We start from the raw sequence: 16,873 nt of genomic DNA on the forward strand, positions 1-16,873 counted from the left end.
TAAGCCAGCGGGTCTCAACCTTTTTTTTACTCACGCCCCACTGAAATTTATTTTTATATCTCCTCCCCCCCCCCCCCCCCCCCCCGGTTAATTTGACTTTTTAATATATATTTTTTTATGACTACCTATATAATATAGACCGTTTATTTAGCCGCCTGGATAGTCACACTGTCCATTCAATCAAATATATGTTCGTGTTCGCTTTTTACACACACGATACAAAAATATCAAGCAAGGAGTAAGTTAGTTACAAAGGGAGGAAGGAGGAGGATTGAAATAATGTGACAACGCATTAACCAACAAACACAAAATAAATATCGAATTTAACTGATTACATTTGTTCTTATTTTTTAAAATAAATGTGAAAAATGTGGCACAATATACACCGTTTAAGATTGACTAGAATGTTCCTTATTTTAAACCCGAAGAATCACCTTTCACTCCCGAGTCCTTGTTCACTTTCGCGCCTCAATGAAAACAGAACACTCTGCTTGGTCCCTGACGTCAGCTGCGCACTGAGTCCGTGTTACAGTGATGCATTATGGAATTTGTAGTTTTCTTGTCTGCTGATTACATCCCAAAACCCCACCAAACACCTACAAATCCCAGGGTGCCATTCTTTTTAATGATATCTCTTTTTCTCTCTTTAATAACTCGCTGCACTCAAAGGGTGAAATCGGGAGTATCGTTTAGCACGTCACTGTTATTATTACTAGTACGTTATTATTCAAACGTTCACCGCCCGGTTGAGAACCTAGTGCCTAAGCCAATCAAATTAGCGTTTTTTTTTTGGAGGAGGGAGGAGCAACGAGGGGATCTTGAGAGAGTTAACCCTTTGTGGAGCGGATAAAATAACATGACAAAAGACGTTTCAGATTTATCAAAATTATTGGTAGGGACAATTCAACGGTCCCTTGACATTGGTAGGGACATGTCCCTACCATCCCTAGCTCAATCTACGCCGGTGAGATAGATAGATAGATAGATAGATAGATAGATAGATAGATAGATAGATAGATCAAGAAAGGGGAAGACAGACAGACAGTAAATGTATGGCTAGATAGAGAGGTGCACAGTCTGTCAGTAACCCCTCCTGCTTGTCTCAGCTCTTTAAAGGGAAGTTCTTTGTCTGCCAAGGGGAGGAAATAAGGAATGTCACCAACAAATCAGACTGTCTGCTGAACAACTACAAGTGGGTCCGACACAAATACAACTTCGACAACCTGGGCCAGGTGAGTGGAGACACCAGGATTAATGCAGAGTGCTTACTAAATCTCTTGCTGTCCCTGAAGAGATCATCTCCTCTTTACATACAAAAGATTTTAATGAGCAATCCGTCCCACAAGTGCAGTGGTACCCCAAATATTGTCCATTTACTAAGCTAAGCCACTAACCAGCATCTTCTCGAAAGAACCAATGTTCACACAGCAGGATTAGTCAAACACTGTAACGTATTTTTAATTACAAAACAAATAAAAAAATTGAGCAAGAAAATGTAATCCGGTTTTTGGATCCTAACTTAAACGCCAGGTGATTCTTCTAATCTGAATAGGGCCAGGCTAAACCTGTTTGCCCTGTAAGCATTGGTTTAAACAAAACCTTGTTTCCACGCTCTTTTGTTTATGCTGCTGAAATGAAGTATAGGATTGAGGTGCTTGCTCTCTCTCTCTCTCTCTCTCTCTCTCTCTAAACATTGTCGTTTCTTTTAAACAGCCCCAATCAAACAATTAATGTAAACAATTGTACAATTAAGAGATCGTCAGGAGACCTTCACCAAGATGGACTCCTAACCTTCCCATCTTTACTAAGATGGAGTGTACACTCCTTACCCCCAGGGTCCTAAAGCCTCCAAATTCCGGTTAGGAATATACACCATCACAATATACATTGAAATGCGGATGAAATGCAAACACATGTGTATACAAAGATGGTAATTATATACTAAAATAAGTTATACAATTATTAATTCTTAAAGTCTTGCTCTCTTCAATTCAATGCAACAAAGATATTACCTCTAGTGAAAACAATTATCAAATAATTGTAAACTTTTAGTATTACTGCATAATCTAGCAGTGCGTGTTTTTATAGCTCTTGATTGAAAATGAGTGCTGAACTAGGCAAGAAAACACGGAAGTATTTGTTTTATTCCCAATGTTCCTGAGTGTGCATGCCTGTAAATAGTAAATAAATACATAAATAATTTAAAAAATAAAAATAAAATTGCATGACTCATCTTGATGTGGCAACAGCCCCAGTCAGCCACAGTGTATCTGCGCTAGTGATCATTGGTAAATATTGAATCACCCTTTTATCAATCAGCATTTATTTCTACATCTTTTAGTCATTCAGGGACATATCATACCTAAATGTTTAAATTATTAATACGTTTAAATTATTAATAAGTACACACGTTTCAATATGAAAGCTGAACATTAATATCAGCAAAGAACAACTAAGTTACACGTTTTTAATGAAAAACCAATTGTAGCCAATGTTTTCACTACAGTAAAATCAGGCTTGTGTGATTGTAAAATGCCACTTTTTGATATATTTACTACTGCTTAGTCTAAGTTAAAAATAAAAGATGTTGGTGGGACTAACATGTTCGTGGCCCCGCAGCAACATTACCTTCATTTTTAATTCTAAAACCCAACATTATTTAATTTTTAATACTCTCTCTTCCTTACCTTTTTCTTTTAATAATGGTCTATACTCTCTCTTCCTTCAGATATTTTGCGAGTAATAAAAATATATGCCTATATTTAAGTATTAATATTTCATGCATCTCTCTGACCGCCTGCCAAGTTCACATTCACTTACCAACAAAGCCACACAACAAATGGTTTCCTCTTCGTGTGCTTCAATGCAGTTTGTTTACACTGTAATGCAGTGCTAATTGAACAGATTTAAAAAGTATTTTAACTCAACCAGAAAATTGGGCATTCTGTTGCCTGACCATCTCAGATTTTGCTAGAAAAATTCACCTGGGGGGTTTTGGGCCCGCTGAATTCAGAAATGCTAATCTTTTTTTAATTTTTTTATTTCCCCTTGGAGCTGTGACCTGGAAAAGGTCAACCTAAAGTGAAAAAGTAACCCTGACCAGAAAAATCACCCTGGGCTCAACTTAGATGCTACCTCGTTCTACTAATGAATATGGCTTTCAAGAAAAAATACCAGGAGCACCTAACTTACTTGCCAGATGAGGGGTAAGTGACGAGTTTTATTCAAACTGCAGCCCAACCCTTTACCATATAGGGGATGTGGGTCCTAAAATGTAAGTATTGCTGTAAGAATCTTAGGGACCACTCTTCCAAATGTTGTGAAACACTTTCGGTTTCAAGCCCCCCCCGGTGATTAACCCCCTCCGAAATTAGAATTTTTTGGTATCTCTACCAAGTTTAGGCCTAAATAACTCATGTGGGGGGGCTCCAAAAAAACACCCAAAGATATTTTTGGATATATGTTGATGAGATCTACAAGAATACCAACATTTTGATATCCACAGACTTTGGATTTTTGGCAAATTTTTGAAGTTGCAAAAGATCTTAAATATTTTCTTGAGAGACGAACATGACCTGCACACCAGCTCCGTCACTGAAGTAATGTATATGTTTCAAGTCAGGGACCGCCCACTTGATCAAGGGAATGACCTCCTTCTGAAACGCACACACTGTCGACGTGGAGTGTTGCATTTCATTACTCATCACTGCAACACTCATGTGCTTGAGTTCACCGTCCCGACAGAAGTAGAACACACTTGGATGGAGTGTTGCCTGAGAATTGTCCAAATGAAATCCTTGGGCAACGTCTTGGATCACAAAAATATAATTTTCTGCAAAATCGAGCAGGCAGGTGGCATGGTCCTCTTTCAGATCTTCTTTTAGGCACCTCAGGAAGTTTTTAAAACGCACCTAAGTGAGGTTTTAGTAGTTTCAAATGTGTCACTGTAACAAAGTTCCACACGCAAGTTCATAACCACTCAGCTCCAAGCTAGTGCCACTGGAAGCACACCCTGTCATTTTTTACTATAGAACCCCAGACAATGCAAAATTGAAGAATAACGCCAGTTTGGTTAGGACTATGTGGTATTTTAGCCTCACCAAAGTGGCCATAAGCAATGCTCGAATGCATGACAAATGCAACTTCAAAAATCTGCCAAAAATCCAAAATCTGCGGACACCAAAATCTTTTGCTTGATTCTTGTAGATCTCATCAATATCTATCCAAAAATATCTTTGGGTGATTTCTATGTCTTAGAGGGGGTAAATGACCAGTTTGGGGACTTGAAACCAAAAGTGTTTCACAAAATTTGGAAGAGTGGTCCCTAAGTTTCTTGCAGCAATACTAACATTTTAGGATCCGCATCCCCTACAGGGTAAAGGATTGCACTGAAGTTCAAATAAAATTTGTCACTTACCCCTCATCTGGAAACTTGCCAAAAGCGAGTTAGGTGCTCCTGGTATTTTTTTCTCGAAAGCCCTATTCATTATGAGTCGAACAAGGTGCTACACATGATGGTAGCATCTAAGTTGAGCCCAGGGTGATTTTTCTGGTCAGGATCGCTTTTTCACTTTAGGTTGACCTTTGCCAGGTCACAGCTCGAAGGGGAAATTTTAAAAATGATTAGCATTTCTGAAGTCAGCGGGCCTGAAAACCCCCAGGTGAATTTTTCAAGCAAAATCTGAGGCGGTCGGGCAACGGCTCTGGTTGAGGTGGTATGGAATGACCCTTTGGTATTCTTGTTAACTACTTCTTTGTGTATTTTAGCATACCTTTAGATTTGTAGCAACAACGTTTTCTTTATTCATCGTTTGAATTAAGATCTTTTCTTCAAGAAGTCGTTTTCCAGCAGCTGTTTGCTTTAGTTTTCATTCCGTGAAGTTGAAATGTTACAGCGATGTTGTTGAGTCTTTTCAGCGATTCAGTTCAATTGTACACACTTAGATGTTTCCGTGTAGCTTTTCCATTGAGAGTGTAGGTGTTCTTTTGCTTTGAGATCAATCTTTGCTTTGAGAGAGTGATCATGTCCTGTGTTTAAATTTTTATAAGATTTGAGAATAGGTGTGTCTCTCTGATTTTCTCATTCAATTGGTCGACTCTCCTAGCCATTCCATTGGTAAACCTTCCATCAGGTAAGTTTATTGGCTGTATTAAATGTAAGCAGATTACATCATAAATTTTACAAAATGCATTTAGTTAAATAATCTTTTGTGAAATAACTTTTCCCAAGTTATACATTTTTACTTAATAACCACATTTCTATTTTCCTGATGTGATTTCACACAATGCAGTACTAAATAAAATCACATACGTACAACAATTATCATTCTAATGAATTATATTTTAATCCATTTCCTGAATGATAAATGGCTTATTTTTTACTGATTTAAGTAAGGCTTTTAATACACTACATTTTCAATGTTTGTAAATTTATGAGTTCACAAGAATACTGCTTTTATACCAGTTAACATATCTTTCCATTGAAAACAATGGTAATTTGATTGCAAACTAGACCTTCTCCATCGTCCACTAGATAGCAGTGTTACTCTATGTTTGACCAGATTCCATATGTAATACACATTCACAGCCATCAAGTCTGTCCCTAGACAGACATTGTCCTGTTATCAGTTTCAAGATGCAAGGTGTAAATAAAATCTGTTTGAAGCTCGATACTTAGATCTTAGAACAATCAGCATTTGTTTAAAAAGTTTAAGCCTGGCTGAGCTTCACAGCAGGGGATTTAGCTTAACAAATGGTATTCTGGTCCTATATGAGATAGACAAGATTGCTTTGTCAGAGTCATTTTAGGAATACAGATTCAATGAGCATATTCTCATTTAAACAAATATAAATTGTACTTGTTACATCACAGTGTCAGTGAGTGTAAAGCTGTCCTGCTTGGCTGTCTCTCTCCCAGGCTCTGATGGCCCTCTTTGTCCTCGCCTCGAAGGACGGCTGGGTGGACATAATGTACGATGGTCTGGACGCAGTGGGAGTGGACCAGCAGGTACAAGTAACACCATTGCCATTGCCATCGGCACGTCATCACAGCATATACATGCATATAACATTACCCCCTCATCACAGCATATACATGCATATAACATTACCCCCTCATCACAGCATATACATGCATGGAACATTACCCCCTCATCACAACATATACATGCATGGAACATTACTCCCTCATCACAACATATACATGCATGGAACATTACCCCCTCATCACAACATATACATGCATGGAACATTACCCCCTCATCACAGCATATACATGCATGGAACATTACCCCCTCATCACAACATATACATGCATGGAACATTACTCCCTCATCACAACATATACATGCATGGAACATTACCCCCTCATCACAACATATACATGCATGGAACATTACCCCCTCATCACAACATATACATGCATGGAACATTACCCCCTCATCACAACATATACATGCATGGAACATTACCCCCTCATCACAGCATATACATGCATGGAACATTACCCCCTCATCACAACATATACATGCATGGAACATTACCCCCTCATCACAACATATACATGCATGGAACATTACCCCCTCATCACAACATATACATGCATGGAACATTACCCCCTCATCACAACATATACATGCATGGAACATTACCCCCTCATCACAACATATACATGCATGGAATAGCCTGCCAGGGAAAGCAGTAGCATCTAAAACACTAGGGTTAGATCCTCCTAGTAAGGACAGGTGATGTGCTAAGAAGGGACGAGCCTTGATGAGTCGAACTGCCTCACCTTGTTCAAAAACTTTTCTTAAGTTCTTATGTTCTTATGTAAAAACTTTTCAGTTGAATGGTTGAGTCCTTGTTGTGCCTGGTGATAGAGTTGGAACAATTATCAATTACAATATAATTTCTTTAGTCTTATCTATTGATAACTATTCCAGATGTTTTATTCTTCTCTTTACCTGTTTAAGAGAGTTCAAGTGCCACTTATTAAACATAGTATAGGAAAATGACTTTAATTCAGTCCTCCCGCAGCTGTGGTAGAGAACAGTGGTGTGGCTTTACAGACTACCAAAATAAAAGCAGACCATGAAAGAGTGTGTGAAAGACAAAGGGAACGAGTTGTATTAAGTTGAAACGTGGCTTAAGATAATGGTGATTAGTGTACTATGTTTTTTAAAGTAGTTCTTTCTCTCTCTCTCTCTCTCTCTGCAGCCTGTCATGAACTACAACCCCTGGATGCTGCTCTACTTCATCTCCTTCCTGCTGATCGTCAGCTTCTTCGTGCTCAACATGTTCGTGGGCGTGGTGGTGGAGAACTTCCATAAGTGTCGCAAGCACCAGGAGGCGGAGGAGGCGAAGATAAGAGAGGAGAAGCGGCTCCGGAGGATGGAGAAAAAGAGACGGAGTAAGGAGACGCAGCAGACTGGTCGGTAGTCTTTCCACATCTTTCTGAGTCCTGCTTGACCTTTGACAGAAACAAAACACACACACACCCTCCTTCCCCTGCCCCCTGCTCAATGCCTGGTGATTGGGAAAAGTCCAGAGCATGCCCATGTCAGAAATCTGCATGAACGACAAAGTTACAAACTGGGGTTGCTATGGAGACTGTCTCCGTGCCTCATGCATGCAGTGCCGTGCATTTAAAGGAAATCCCCGAAAGAACGATTCAGTCGGTTCAGTCACAAATAGTGAGCACAGTTTTGGAATACAATTGTCTGCAACCGGGCTCACTATTAGTTTTATTACAACCTTGTTCAATGCAGCTTATTTCTTCCAAATTTGGCCTGACGAAAGAAAGAAAGAAAGAAAGAAAGAAAGAAAGAAAGAAAGAAAGAAAGAAAGAAAACGCAGCTGACCTTTTGCAGGTCATTTGAGCTCTGCAATCTATACAACTGGAGGCTGTACAGGAAAGAAAACATTTAGTATTTCAGTTTGGTTTGCATTTGAAAACATAGACCTTGAGGAATACAGATGACTCTCGGCTTCTTACAGAAAAGCAGACCAGACTACTCAATTTAAAGTGCGCTGCTATCCACACTTCCCAGACTAGATGCGAGGAGGAGTTAAATCCTGTTCTGTGGAGTGCAGGGGGTCATTGAGGAGGAGGGGTTGAATCATGTTCTGTGGAGTGCAGGGGGTCATTGAGGAGGAGGGGTTCAATCCTGTTCTGTGGAGTGCAGGGAGGTCATCAAGGAGGGGTTGAATCCAGTTCTGTGGAGTGCAGGGCGTCATCGAGGAGGGGGGGGGGTTGAATCCTGTTCTGTGGCGTGCAAGGGGGTCATCGAGGAAGAGGGGTTCAATCCTGTTCTGTGGAGTGGAGGGGTGCCTTCAAGGAGCGGTTCAATCCTGTTCTGTGAAGTGCAGGGGGGTCATCGAGGAGGTGGTGTTGAATGCTGTTCTGTGGAGTGCAGGGGGGTCATCGAGGAGGTGGGGTTGAATGCTGTTCTGTGGAGTGCAGGGGGGTCATCGAGGAGGAGGGGTTCAATCCTGTTCTGTGGAGTGGAGGGGTGCCTTCAAGGAGGGGTTCAATCCTGTTCTGTGGAGTGCAGGGCATCATCGAGGAGGGGGGGGGTTGAATCCTGTTCTGTGGAGTGCAGGGGGGTCATCGAGGAGGGGGGGGTTGAATGCTGTTCTGTGGAGTGCAGGGGGGTCATCGAGGAGGGAGGGGTTCAATCCTGTTCTGTGGAGTGCAGGGCATCATCGAGGAGGGGGGGGGTTGAATCCTGTTCTGTGGAGTGCAGGGGGGTCATCGAGGAGGGGGGGGTTCAATCCTGTTCTGTGGAGTGCAGGGCGTCATCGAGGAGGGGGGGGGTTGAATCCTGTTCTGTGGAGTGCAGGGCGTCATCGAGGAGGGGGGGGGGGTTGAATCCTGTTCTGTGGAGTGCAGGGGGGTCATCGAGGAGGGAGGGTTCAATCCTGTTCTGTGAAGTGCAGGGGGGTCATCGAGGAGGTGGGGTTGAATGCTGTTCTGTGGAGTCCAGTGGGGTCATCGAGGAGGAGGGGTTCAATCCTGTTCTGTGGAGTGGAGGGGTGCCTTCAAGGAGGGGTTCAATCCTGTTCTGTGGAGTGCATGGCGTCATCGAGGAGGGGGGGGGTGAATCCTGTTCTGTGGAGTACAGGGGGGTCATCAAGGAGGGGTTGAATCCAGTTCTGTGGAGTGCAGGGGGTAATCGAGGAGGAGGGGTTGAATCTTGTTCTGTGAAGTTGGCTGTGGCCTACAGAAAGGGAGGAGGAAAGGCTGGGTATAGTTCATCCCATCGTGCTTCAGAGGCTTCCCAGGCCTCCAGGGTTCAGTAGCTCAGCAGGGTGGAAAGAGGCAATGTACTAGACAGAAGGAACGGAGGCTCCTGTTGCAATCCAGTCCTTCTGGTAAGTGGGTTGCAGCAGTGAGGCGTCAGTCGAATCAGGCATTTCAAATTGGATAGAAAAACAATTGATAAAAAAAATAATTAAACAAAAACAAATTAAACAGGAGTTTGGATATCTTGTTTTTAGAAGACATTTGTAAAGCTCTTAGTTTTGGAGGCAGCCTCAGTTAAACTCCTAGTTTGAGTTAACAAGACTGTAGGACCCACTAACACTTCCTCCTGTCTGGGCCTTGTGGGGTGACAGCGCACTTTAATAAATCCTTTCAATAAATAACTACTTTCCATTTTTTAGTAAAGAATATTTAGCAAGACCGCCATCTGGAAATGGTCAAACTCAAACAGGAAATGACCAAACAAGCAATGACCTATAGGGGTCAGAGGTCAGAGGTGCTCTCCCATCTTGCATGTTTCATGAACTCTTTTCTTTACTCTCATCTTTTTTATTCTATGGCTTCTTATTCTCTCTCTCTCTCTCTAACTGTCACCCCACTGCCACAGGCTTTAATAACCACTTCGAGTCACATCATTCTGAAAGTATTCTGTGTCGGATTTGAGGTTTTTAACCTGGAACACAAAACAGTTCAAACAGCACCAGTCCCAGAAATTTCTGTGGCTGTCAAGTCCGGAGCTAGACCTGCCAAGCCCCTAAAACAATAAGACACTGCCAGGTAGCTGACACGTTCTTCAAAGGCAGAGTTGAGCAGTTAGCTGACACGTTCTTCAAGGGTAGAGTCGAGCAGGTAGCTGACACCTTCTTCAAGGGCAGAGTCAAGTAGGTAGCTGTTCTTCAAGGGCAGTCGAGCAGGTAGCTGTTCTTCAAGGGCAGTCGAGCGGGTAGCTGACACGTTCTTCAAGGGCAGAGTCGAGCAGGTAGCTGACATGTTCTTCAAGGGCAGAGTCGAACGGTAGCTGACATGTTCTTCAAGGGCAGTGTCTAGCAGGTAGTTGACACGTTCATCAAGGGTAGAGTCGAGCAGGTAGCTGACACTTTCTTCTAGGGCAGAGTCGAGCAGGTAGCTGACACGTTCCTCAAGGGCAGAGTCGAGCAGGTAGCTGTTCTTCAAGGGCAGAGCCGAGCAGGTAGCTGTTCTTCAAGGGCAGTCGAGTAGGTAGCTGACACGTTCTTCAAAGGCAGAGTCGAGCAGGTAGTTGACACGTTCTTCAAGGGCAGAGTCGAGCAGGTAGCTGACACGTTCTTCAAGGGCAGAGTTGAGCAGGTAGCTGACACGTTCTTCAAGGGCAGAGTCGAGCAGGTAGCTGACACGTTCTTCAAGGGCAGAGTCGAGCAGGTCGCTGTTCTTCAAGGGCAGAGTCGAGCAGGTAGCTGACACGTTTTTCAAGGGCAGAGTCGAGCAGGTAGCTGACACGTTCTTCAAGGGCAGATTCAAGCAGGTAGCTGTTCTTCAAGGGCAGAGTCGAGCAGGTAGCTGACACGTTCTTCAAGGGCAGAGTCGAGCAGGTATCTGACACGTTCTTCAAGGGCAGAGTCGAGCAGGTAGCTGACACATTCTTCAAGGGCAGAGTCAAGCAGGTAGCTCTTCTTCAAGGGCAGTGTCTAGCAGGTAGCTGACACATTCTTCAAGGGCAGTGTCGAGCAGGTAGCTGTTCTTCAAGGGCAGAGTCGAGCAGGTAGCTGACACGTTCTTCAAGGGCAGATTCGAGCAAGTAGCTGTTCTTCAAGGGCAGAGTCGAGCAGGTAGCTGTTCTTCAAGGGCAGAGTCGAGCAGGTAGCTGTTCTTCAAGGACAGTTGAGCAGGTATCTGACACGTTCTTCAAAGGCAGAGTCGAGCAGGTAGTTGACACGTTCTTCAAGGGCAGATTCGAGCAAGTAGCTGTTCTTCAAGGGCAGAGTCGAGCAGGTTGCTGTTCTTCAAGGGCAGAGTCGAGCAGGTAGCTGTTCTTCAAGGACAGTTGAGCAGGTATCTGACACGTTCTTCAAAGGCAGAGTCGAGCAGGTAGTTGACACGTTTATCAAGGGTAGAGTCAAGCAGTTAGCTGACACGTTCTTCAAGGGCAGAGTTGAGCAGGTAGCTGACACGTTCTTCAAGGGTAGAGTCGAGCGGGTAGCTGACACGTTTTTCAAGGGCAGAGTTGAGCAGGTAGCTGACACGTTCTTCAAGGGTAGAGTCGAGCGGGTAGCTGACACGTTTTTCAAGGGCAGAGTCGAGCAGGTAGCTGTTCTTCAAGGGCAGAGTTGAGCAGGTAGTTGACACGTTCTTAAAGGGCAGAGTCGAGCAGGTATCTGACACTTTCTTCAAGGGCAGAGTCGAGCAGGTAGTTGACACGTTCTTCAAGGGCAGAGTCGAGCAGGTATCTGACACTTTCTTCAAGGGCAGAGTCGAGCAGGTAGCTGACACATTCTTCAAGGGCAGAGTCGAGCAGGTAGCTGACACGTTCTTCAAGGGCTGAGTCGAGCAGGTCGCTGTTCTTCAAGGGCAGAGTCGAGCAGGTAGCTGACACGTTTTTCAAGGGCAGAGTCGAGCAGGTAGCAGACACGTTCTTCAAGGGCAGATTCAAGCAGGTAGCTGTTCTTCAAGGGCAGTGTCGAGCAGGTAGCTGACACGTTTTTCAAGGTCATAGTCGATCAGGTAGCTGTTCTTCAAGGGCAGAGTCGAGCAGGTAGCACTTCTTCAAGGGCAGTGTCTAGCAGGTAGTTGACACGTTCATCAAGGTCATAGTCGATCAGGTAGCTGTTCTTCAAGGGCAGAGTCGAGCAGGTAGCTCTTCTTCAAGAGCAGTGTCTAGCAGGTAGTTGACACGTTCATCAAGGTTAGAGTCGAGCAGGTAGCTGACACGTTCTTCAAAGGCAGAGTCGAGCAGGTAGCTGACACGTTCTTCAAGGGCAGAGTCGAGCATGTAGCTGTTCCTCAAGGGCAGAGTCGAGCAGGTAGCTGTTCTTCAAGGGCAGAGCCGAGCAGGTAGCTGTTCTTCAAGGGCAGTCGAGCAGGTAGCTGACACGTTCTTCAAAGGCAGAGTCGAGCAGGTAGTTGACACGTTCATCAAGGGTAGAGTCGAGCAGGTAGCTGACATGTTCTTCAAGGGCAGAGTCGAACGGTAGCTGACATGTTCTTCAAGGGCAGTGTCTAGCAGGTAGTTGACACGTTCATCAAGGGTAGAGTCGAGCAGGTAGCTGACACTTTCTTCTAGGGCATAGTCGAGCAGGTAGCTGACCTTCAAGGGCAGTCGAGCAGGTAGCTGACACGTTCTTCAAAGGCAGAGTCGAGCGGGTAGCTGACACGTTCTTCAAGGGCAGAGTCGAGCAGGTAGCTGACATGTTCATCAAGGGTAGAGTCGAGCAGGTAGCTGACATTTTCTTCTAGGGCAGAGTCGAGCAGGTAGCTGACACGTTCCTCAAGGGCAGAGTCGAGCAGGTAGCTGTTCTTCAAGGGCAGAGCCGAGCAGGTAGCTGTTCTTCAACGGCAGTCGAGTAGGTAGCTGACACGTTCTTCAAAGGCAGAGTCGAGCAGGTAGTTGACATGTTCTTCAAGGGCAGAGTCGAGCAGGTAGCTGACACGTTCTTCAAGGGCAGAGTTGAGCAGGTAGCTGACACATTCTTCAAGGGTAGAGTCGAGCGGGTAGCTGAAACATTCTTCAAGGGCAGAGTCGAGCAGGTAGCTGACACGTTCTTCAAGGGCAGAGTCGAGCAGGTCGCTGTTCTTCAAGGGCAAAGTCGAGCAGGTAGCTGACACGTTTTTCAAGGGCAGAGTCGAGCAGGTAGCTGACACGTTCTTCAAGGGCAGATTCAAGCAGGTAGCTGTTCTTCAAGGGCAGAGTCGAGCAGGTAGCTGACACGTTCTTCAAGGGCAGATTCGAGCAAGTAGCTGTTCTTCAAGGGCAGAGTCGAGCAGGTAGCTGTTCTACAAGGGCAGAGTCGAGCAGGTAGCTGTTCTTCAAGGACAGTTGAGCAGGTATCTGACACGTTCTTCAAAGGCAGAGTCGAGCAGGTAGTTGACACGTTCTTCAAGGGCAGATTCGAGCAAGTAGCTGTTCTTCAAGGGCAGAGTCGAGCAGGTTGCTGTTCTTCAAGGGCAGAGTCGAGCAGGTAGCTGTTCTTCAAGGACAGTTGAGCAGGTATCTGACACGTTCTTCAAAGGCAGAGTCGAGCAGGTAGTTGACACGTTTATCAAGGGTAGAGTCAAGCAGTTAGCTGACACGTTCTTCAAGGGCAGAGTTGAGCAGGTAGCTGACACGTTCTTCAAGGGTAGAGTCGAGCGGGTAGCTGACACGTTTTTCAAGGGCAGAGTCGAGCAGGTAGCTGTTCTTCAAGGGCAGAGTTGAGCAGGTAGTTGACACGTTCTTCAAGGGCAGAGTCGAGCAGGTAGCTGACACTTTCTTCAAGGGCAGAGTCGAGCAGGTAGCTGACACATTCTTCAAGGGCAGAGTCGAGCAGGTAGCTGACACGTTCTTCAAGGGCTGAGTCGAGCAGGTCGCTGTTCTTCAAGGGCAGAGTCGAGCAGGTAGCTGACACGTTTTTCAAGGGCAGAGTCGAGCAGGTAGCAGACACGTTCTTCAAGGGCAGATTCAAGCAGGTAGCTGTTCTTCAAGGGCAGTGTCGAGCAGGTAGCTGACACGTTTTTCAAGGTCATAGTCGATCAGTTAGCTGTTCTTCAAGGGCAGAGTCGAGCAGGTAGCTCTTCTTCAAGGGCAGTGTCTAGCAGGTAGTTGACACGTTCATCAAGGTCATAGTCGATCAGGTAGCTGTTCTTCAAGGGCAGAGTCGAGCAGGTAGCTCTTCTTCAAGGGCAGTGTCTAGCAGGTAGTTGACACGTTCATCAAGGTTAGAGTCGAGCAGGTAGCTGACACGTTCTTCAAAGGCAGAGTCGAGCAGGTAGCTGACACGTTCTTCAAGGGCAGAGTCGAGCATGTAGCTGTTCCTCAAGGGCAGAGTCGAGCAGGTAGCTGTTCTTCAAGGGCAGAGCCGAGCAGGTAGCTGTTCTTCAAGGGCAGTCGAGCAGGTAGCTGACACGTTCTTCAAAGGCAGAGTCGAGCAGGTAGTTGACACGTTCATCAAGGGTAGAGTCGAGCAGGTAGCTGTTCTTCAAGGGCAGAGTCGAGCAGGTAGCTGACACTTTCTGGAAGGGCAGAGTCGAGCAGGTAGCTGACACGTTCTTCAAGGGCAGAGTCGAGCATGTAGCTGTTCTTCAAGGGCATAGTCGAGCAGGTGTCTGACACGTTCTTCAAGGGCAGAGTCGAGCAGGTAGCTGACACGTTCTTCAAGGGCAGAGTCAAGTAGGTAGCTGTTTTTCAAGGGCAGTCGAGCAGGTAGCTGTTCTTCAACGGCATAGTCGAGCAGGTAGCTGTTCTTCAAGGGCAGAGTCGAGCAGGTTGCTGACACGTTCTTTAAGGGCAGAGTCGATCAGGCAGCTGTTCTTCAAGGGCAGAGTCGAGCAGGTATCTGACACGTTCTTCAAGGGCAGAGTCGAGCAGGTAGCTGTTCTTCAATGGCATTGTCGAGCAGGTAGCTGACACGTTGTTTAATGGCAGAGTCGATTGAATCTTTAGAAGAAGTATCAGGACAGACCACTCAATGCTGAAGCACTGGGCTGGGGTACTGTCGTATTTGTTGAGGTTTTGCAATACTGACTTTCTTTACTCGTTCTTTTGTACATGTCTAAGTAGTCAGTATTATAAAACAGATGTGCCACCCTCAGGTCTGCATTGTTAATAACTGGATAGTGTTCTGAACACCACTGTGCTTGTGAGACAGTATGCAGTAGAGTCGAGCAGGTAGCTGACACGTTCTTCAAGGGCAGAGTCAAGCAGGTAGCTGTTCTTCAAGGGCAGAGTCGAACAGGTAGCTGACACATTCTTCAAGGGCAGAGTCGAGCAGGTAGCTGTTCTTCAAGGGCAGAGTCGAGCAGGTAGCTGTTCTTCAAGGGCAGAGTCGAGCAGGTAGCTGACACGTTCTTTAAGGGCAGAGTCGAGCAGGTAGCTGACACGTTCTTTAAGGGCAGAGTCGATCAGGTAGCTGTTCTTCAAGGGCAGAGTCGAGCAGGTATCTGACACGTTCTTCAAGGGCAGAGTCGATTAGGTAGCTGTTCTTCAAGGGCATTGTCGAGCAGGTAGCTGACACGTTGTTTAATGGCAGAGTCGATTGAATCTTTAGAAGAAGTATCAGGACAGACCACTCAATGCTGAAGCACTGGGCTGGGGTACTGTCGTATTTGTTGAGGTTTTGCAATACTGACTTTCTTTACTCGTTCTTTTGTACATGTCTAAGTAGTCAGTATTATAAAACAGATGTGCCACCCTCAGGTCTGCATAGTTAATAACTGGATAGTGTTCTGGACACCACTGTGCTTGTGAGACAGTATGCAAAGAAGCAGCTGTCTGTTTAGGGATTCTAATATTTAGCGAGGGATAAAATGGTGAACCAATGCCTCACCCTCAGTAGATATGTATTCAGTCATCTGTCACGATACCTTTTGGTGTAATGAAACATGAACTTATCAATCTTTATCATTCAATCTGAAGTTAATCATTTTTCTAAGGAACACAACATTTACCTATCGTCCTTTTAGATGTAGTGCTGGATGATGTAATATGGGACAGCTCGGGATAGGCAGCGAAAGGTACAGAGCCTGTTTGCCTGTGCTGAGGTGAGGGGGCCTGTCCCCTTCAGTCTCTGTTCCACTGAACTGCGTGGAAGTGTTGTCTGTCCGGGTCATCGCACATGTGCAGTACACATTCCTCACTTCTCACTGACCGCATTCTCTAAGCACAGGGACGCTGGACACTGTCTGTCTGGTATTGAATGGTGTAATGGTTCTGCAGCGTGCATTGTGTACCACTGGCATGTCAAAATGTGATTGCATTGTAGTACCATTCTACCCTAGCCTTGTGCCATCATTGGATCACTGACCATTGTTTATCTGCATTGTGCTGAATAGCATAGGGAGAGACACATTGGGTCAAATTATCACAACTTTTTTTTATTCCAAATCACCATTACATGATTTTCAACTGAAAGGCGAAACTGCAATGATGCGACAAAATGAATAGAACCTATACTTTTGATAAGTATTTCACACCACAGGCAACACGATGGGTGACACGGGGGCAACACCATGGCGACACTGGAGCGACGCAAAATAAATAAAATTGAATCCATTTTTTTTGCGATTTGTCGTGCGACAACTAGGGAATTGACCAATGAGAGAACAGCTTCAATGCACTTGGTCCAACAGGGTGAAGTCATATCCAAAATGATGGAGGAAACAATAATACTTGCCATACAGTTTTATGACAAAGATCATCGCAGTTATAAAGATACAGAGATACTACATCATGTCGACGAATATATACCAGTCTTGATCATAGTTTTGCCAATAGCAATTTTCTCTAGTTTTATTGATTTGGCAGTTTTCAAATCAGGAGCAGGCTTCCTTTAGTGGGTGGGACCCAAATCTGCTTTTATCAGCAATGAAAACTTAATCTCCACACACAATGATCAGGGAGGTAGTTAAACCGAACCTGTGCAAATGAACACTTAATAAACTTGC

The 16,873-nt window shown here is 44.9% G+C and overlaps 1 protein-coding gene across 12 annotated transcripts in view; it reads left to right on the forward strand.

The window, feature by feature from the left end:
• The window catches only part of cacna1g (calcium channel, voltage-dependent, T type, alpha 1G subunit), a 160,869-nt gene that overhangs the window by 105,568 nt on the left and 38,428 nt on the right, over positions 1-16,873 (forward strand). For 9 of the 12 annotated variants that reach the window (XM_034039010.3, XM_034039015.3, XM_034039013.3 and 6 more), the window contains 3 exons: positions 1,107-1,232; positions 5,918-6,007; positions 7,216-7,429. In XM_034039010.3, coding sequence (XP_033894901.3) covers positions 1,107-1,232; positions 5,918-6,007; positions 7,216-7,429 — 430 coding nt within the window. The remainder of the gene's footprint in view (positions 1-1,106; positions 1,233-5,917; positions 6,008-7,215; positions 7,430-16,873) is intronic. The other 3 variants (XM_034039011.3, XM_034039018.3, XM_034039021.3) reach the window with 1 other exon arrangement.

Source organism: Acipenser ruthenus, chromosome 17, assembly GCF_902713425.1.
Source record: "Acipenser ruthenus chromosome 17, fAciRut3.2 maternal haplotype, whole genome shotgun sequence".
NCBI classification, from domain to species: Eukaryota; Metazoa; Chordata; class Actinopteri; order Acipenseriformes; family Acipenseridae; genus Acipenser; species Acipenser ruthenus.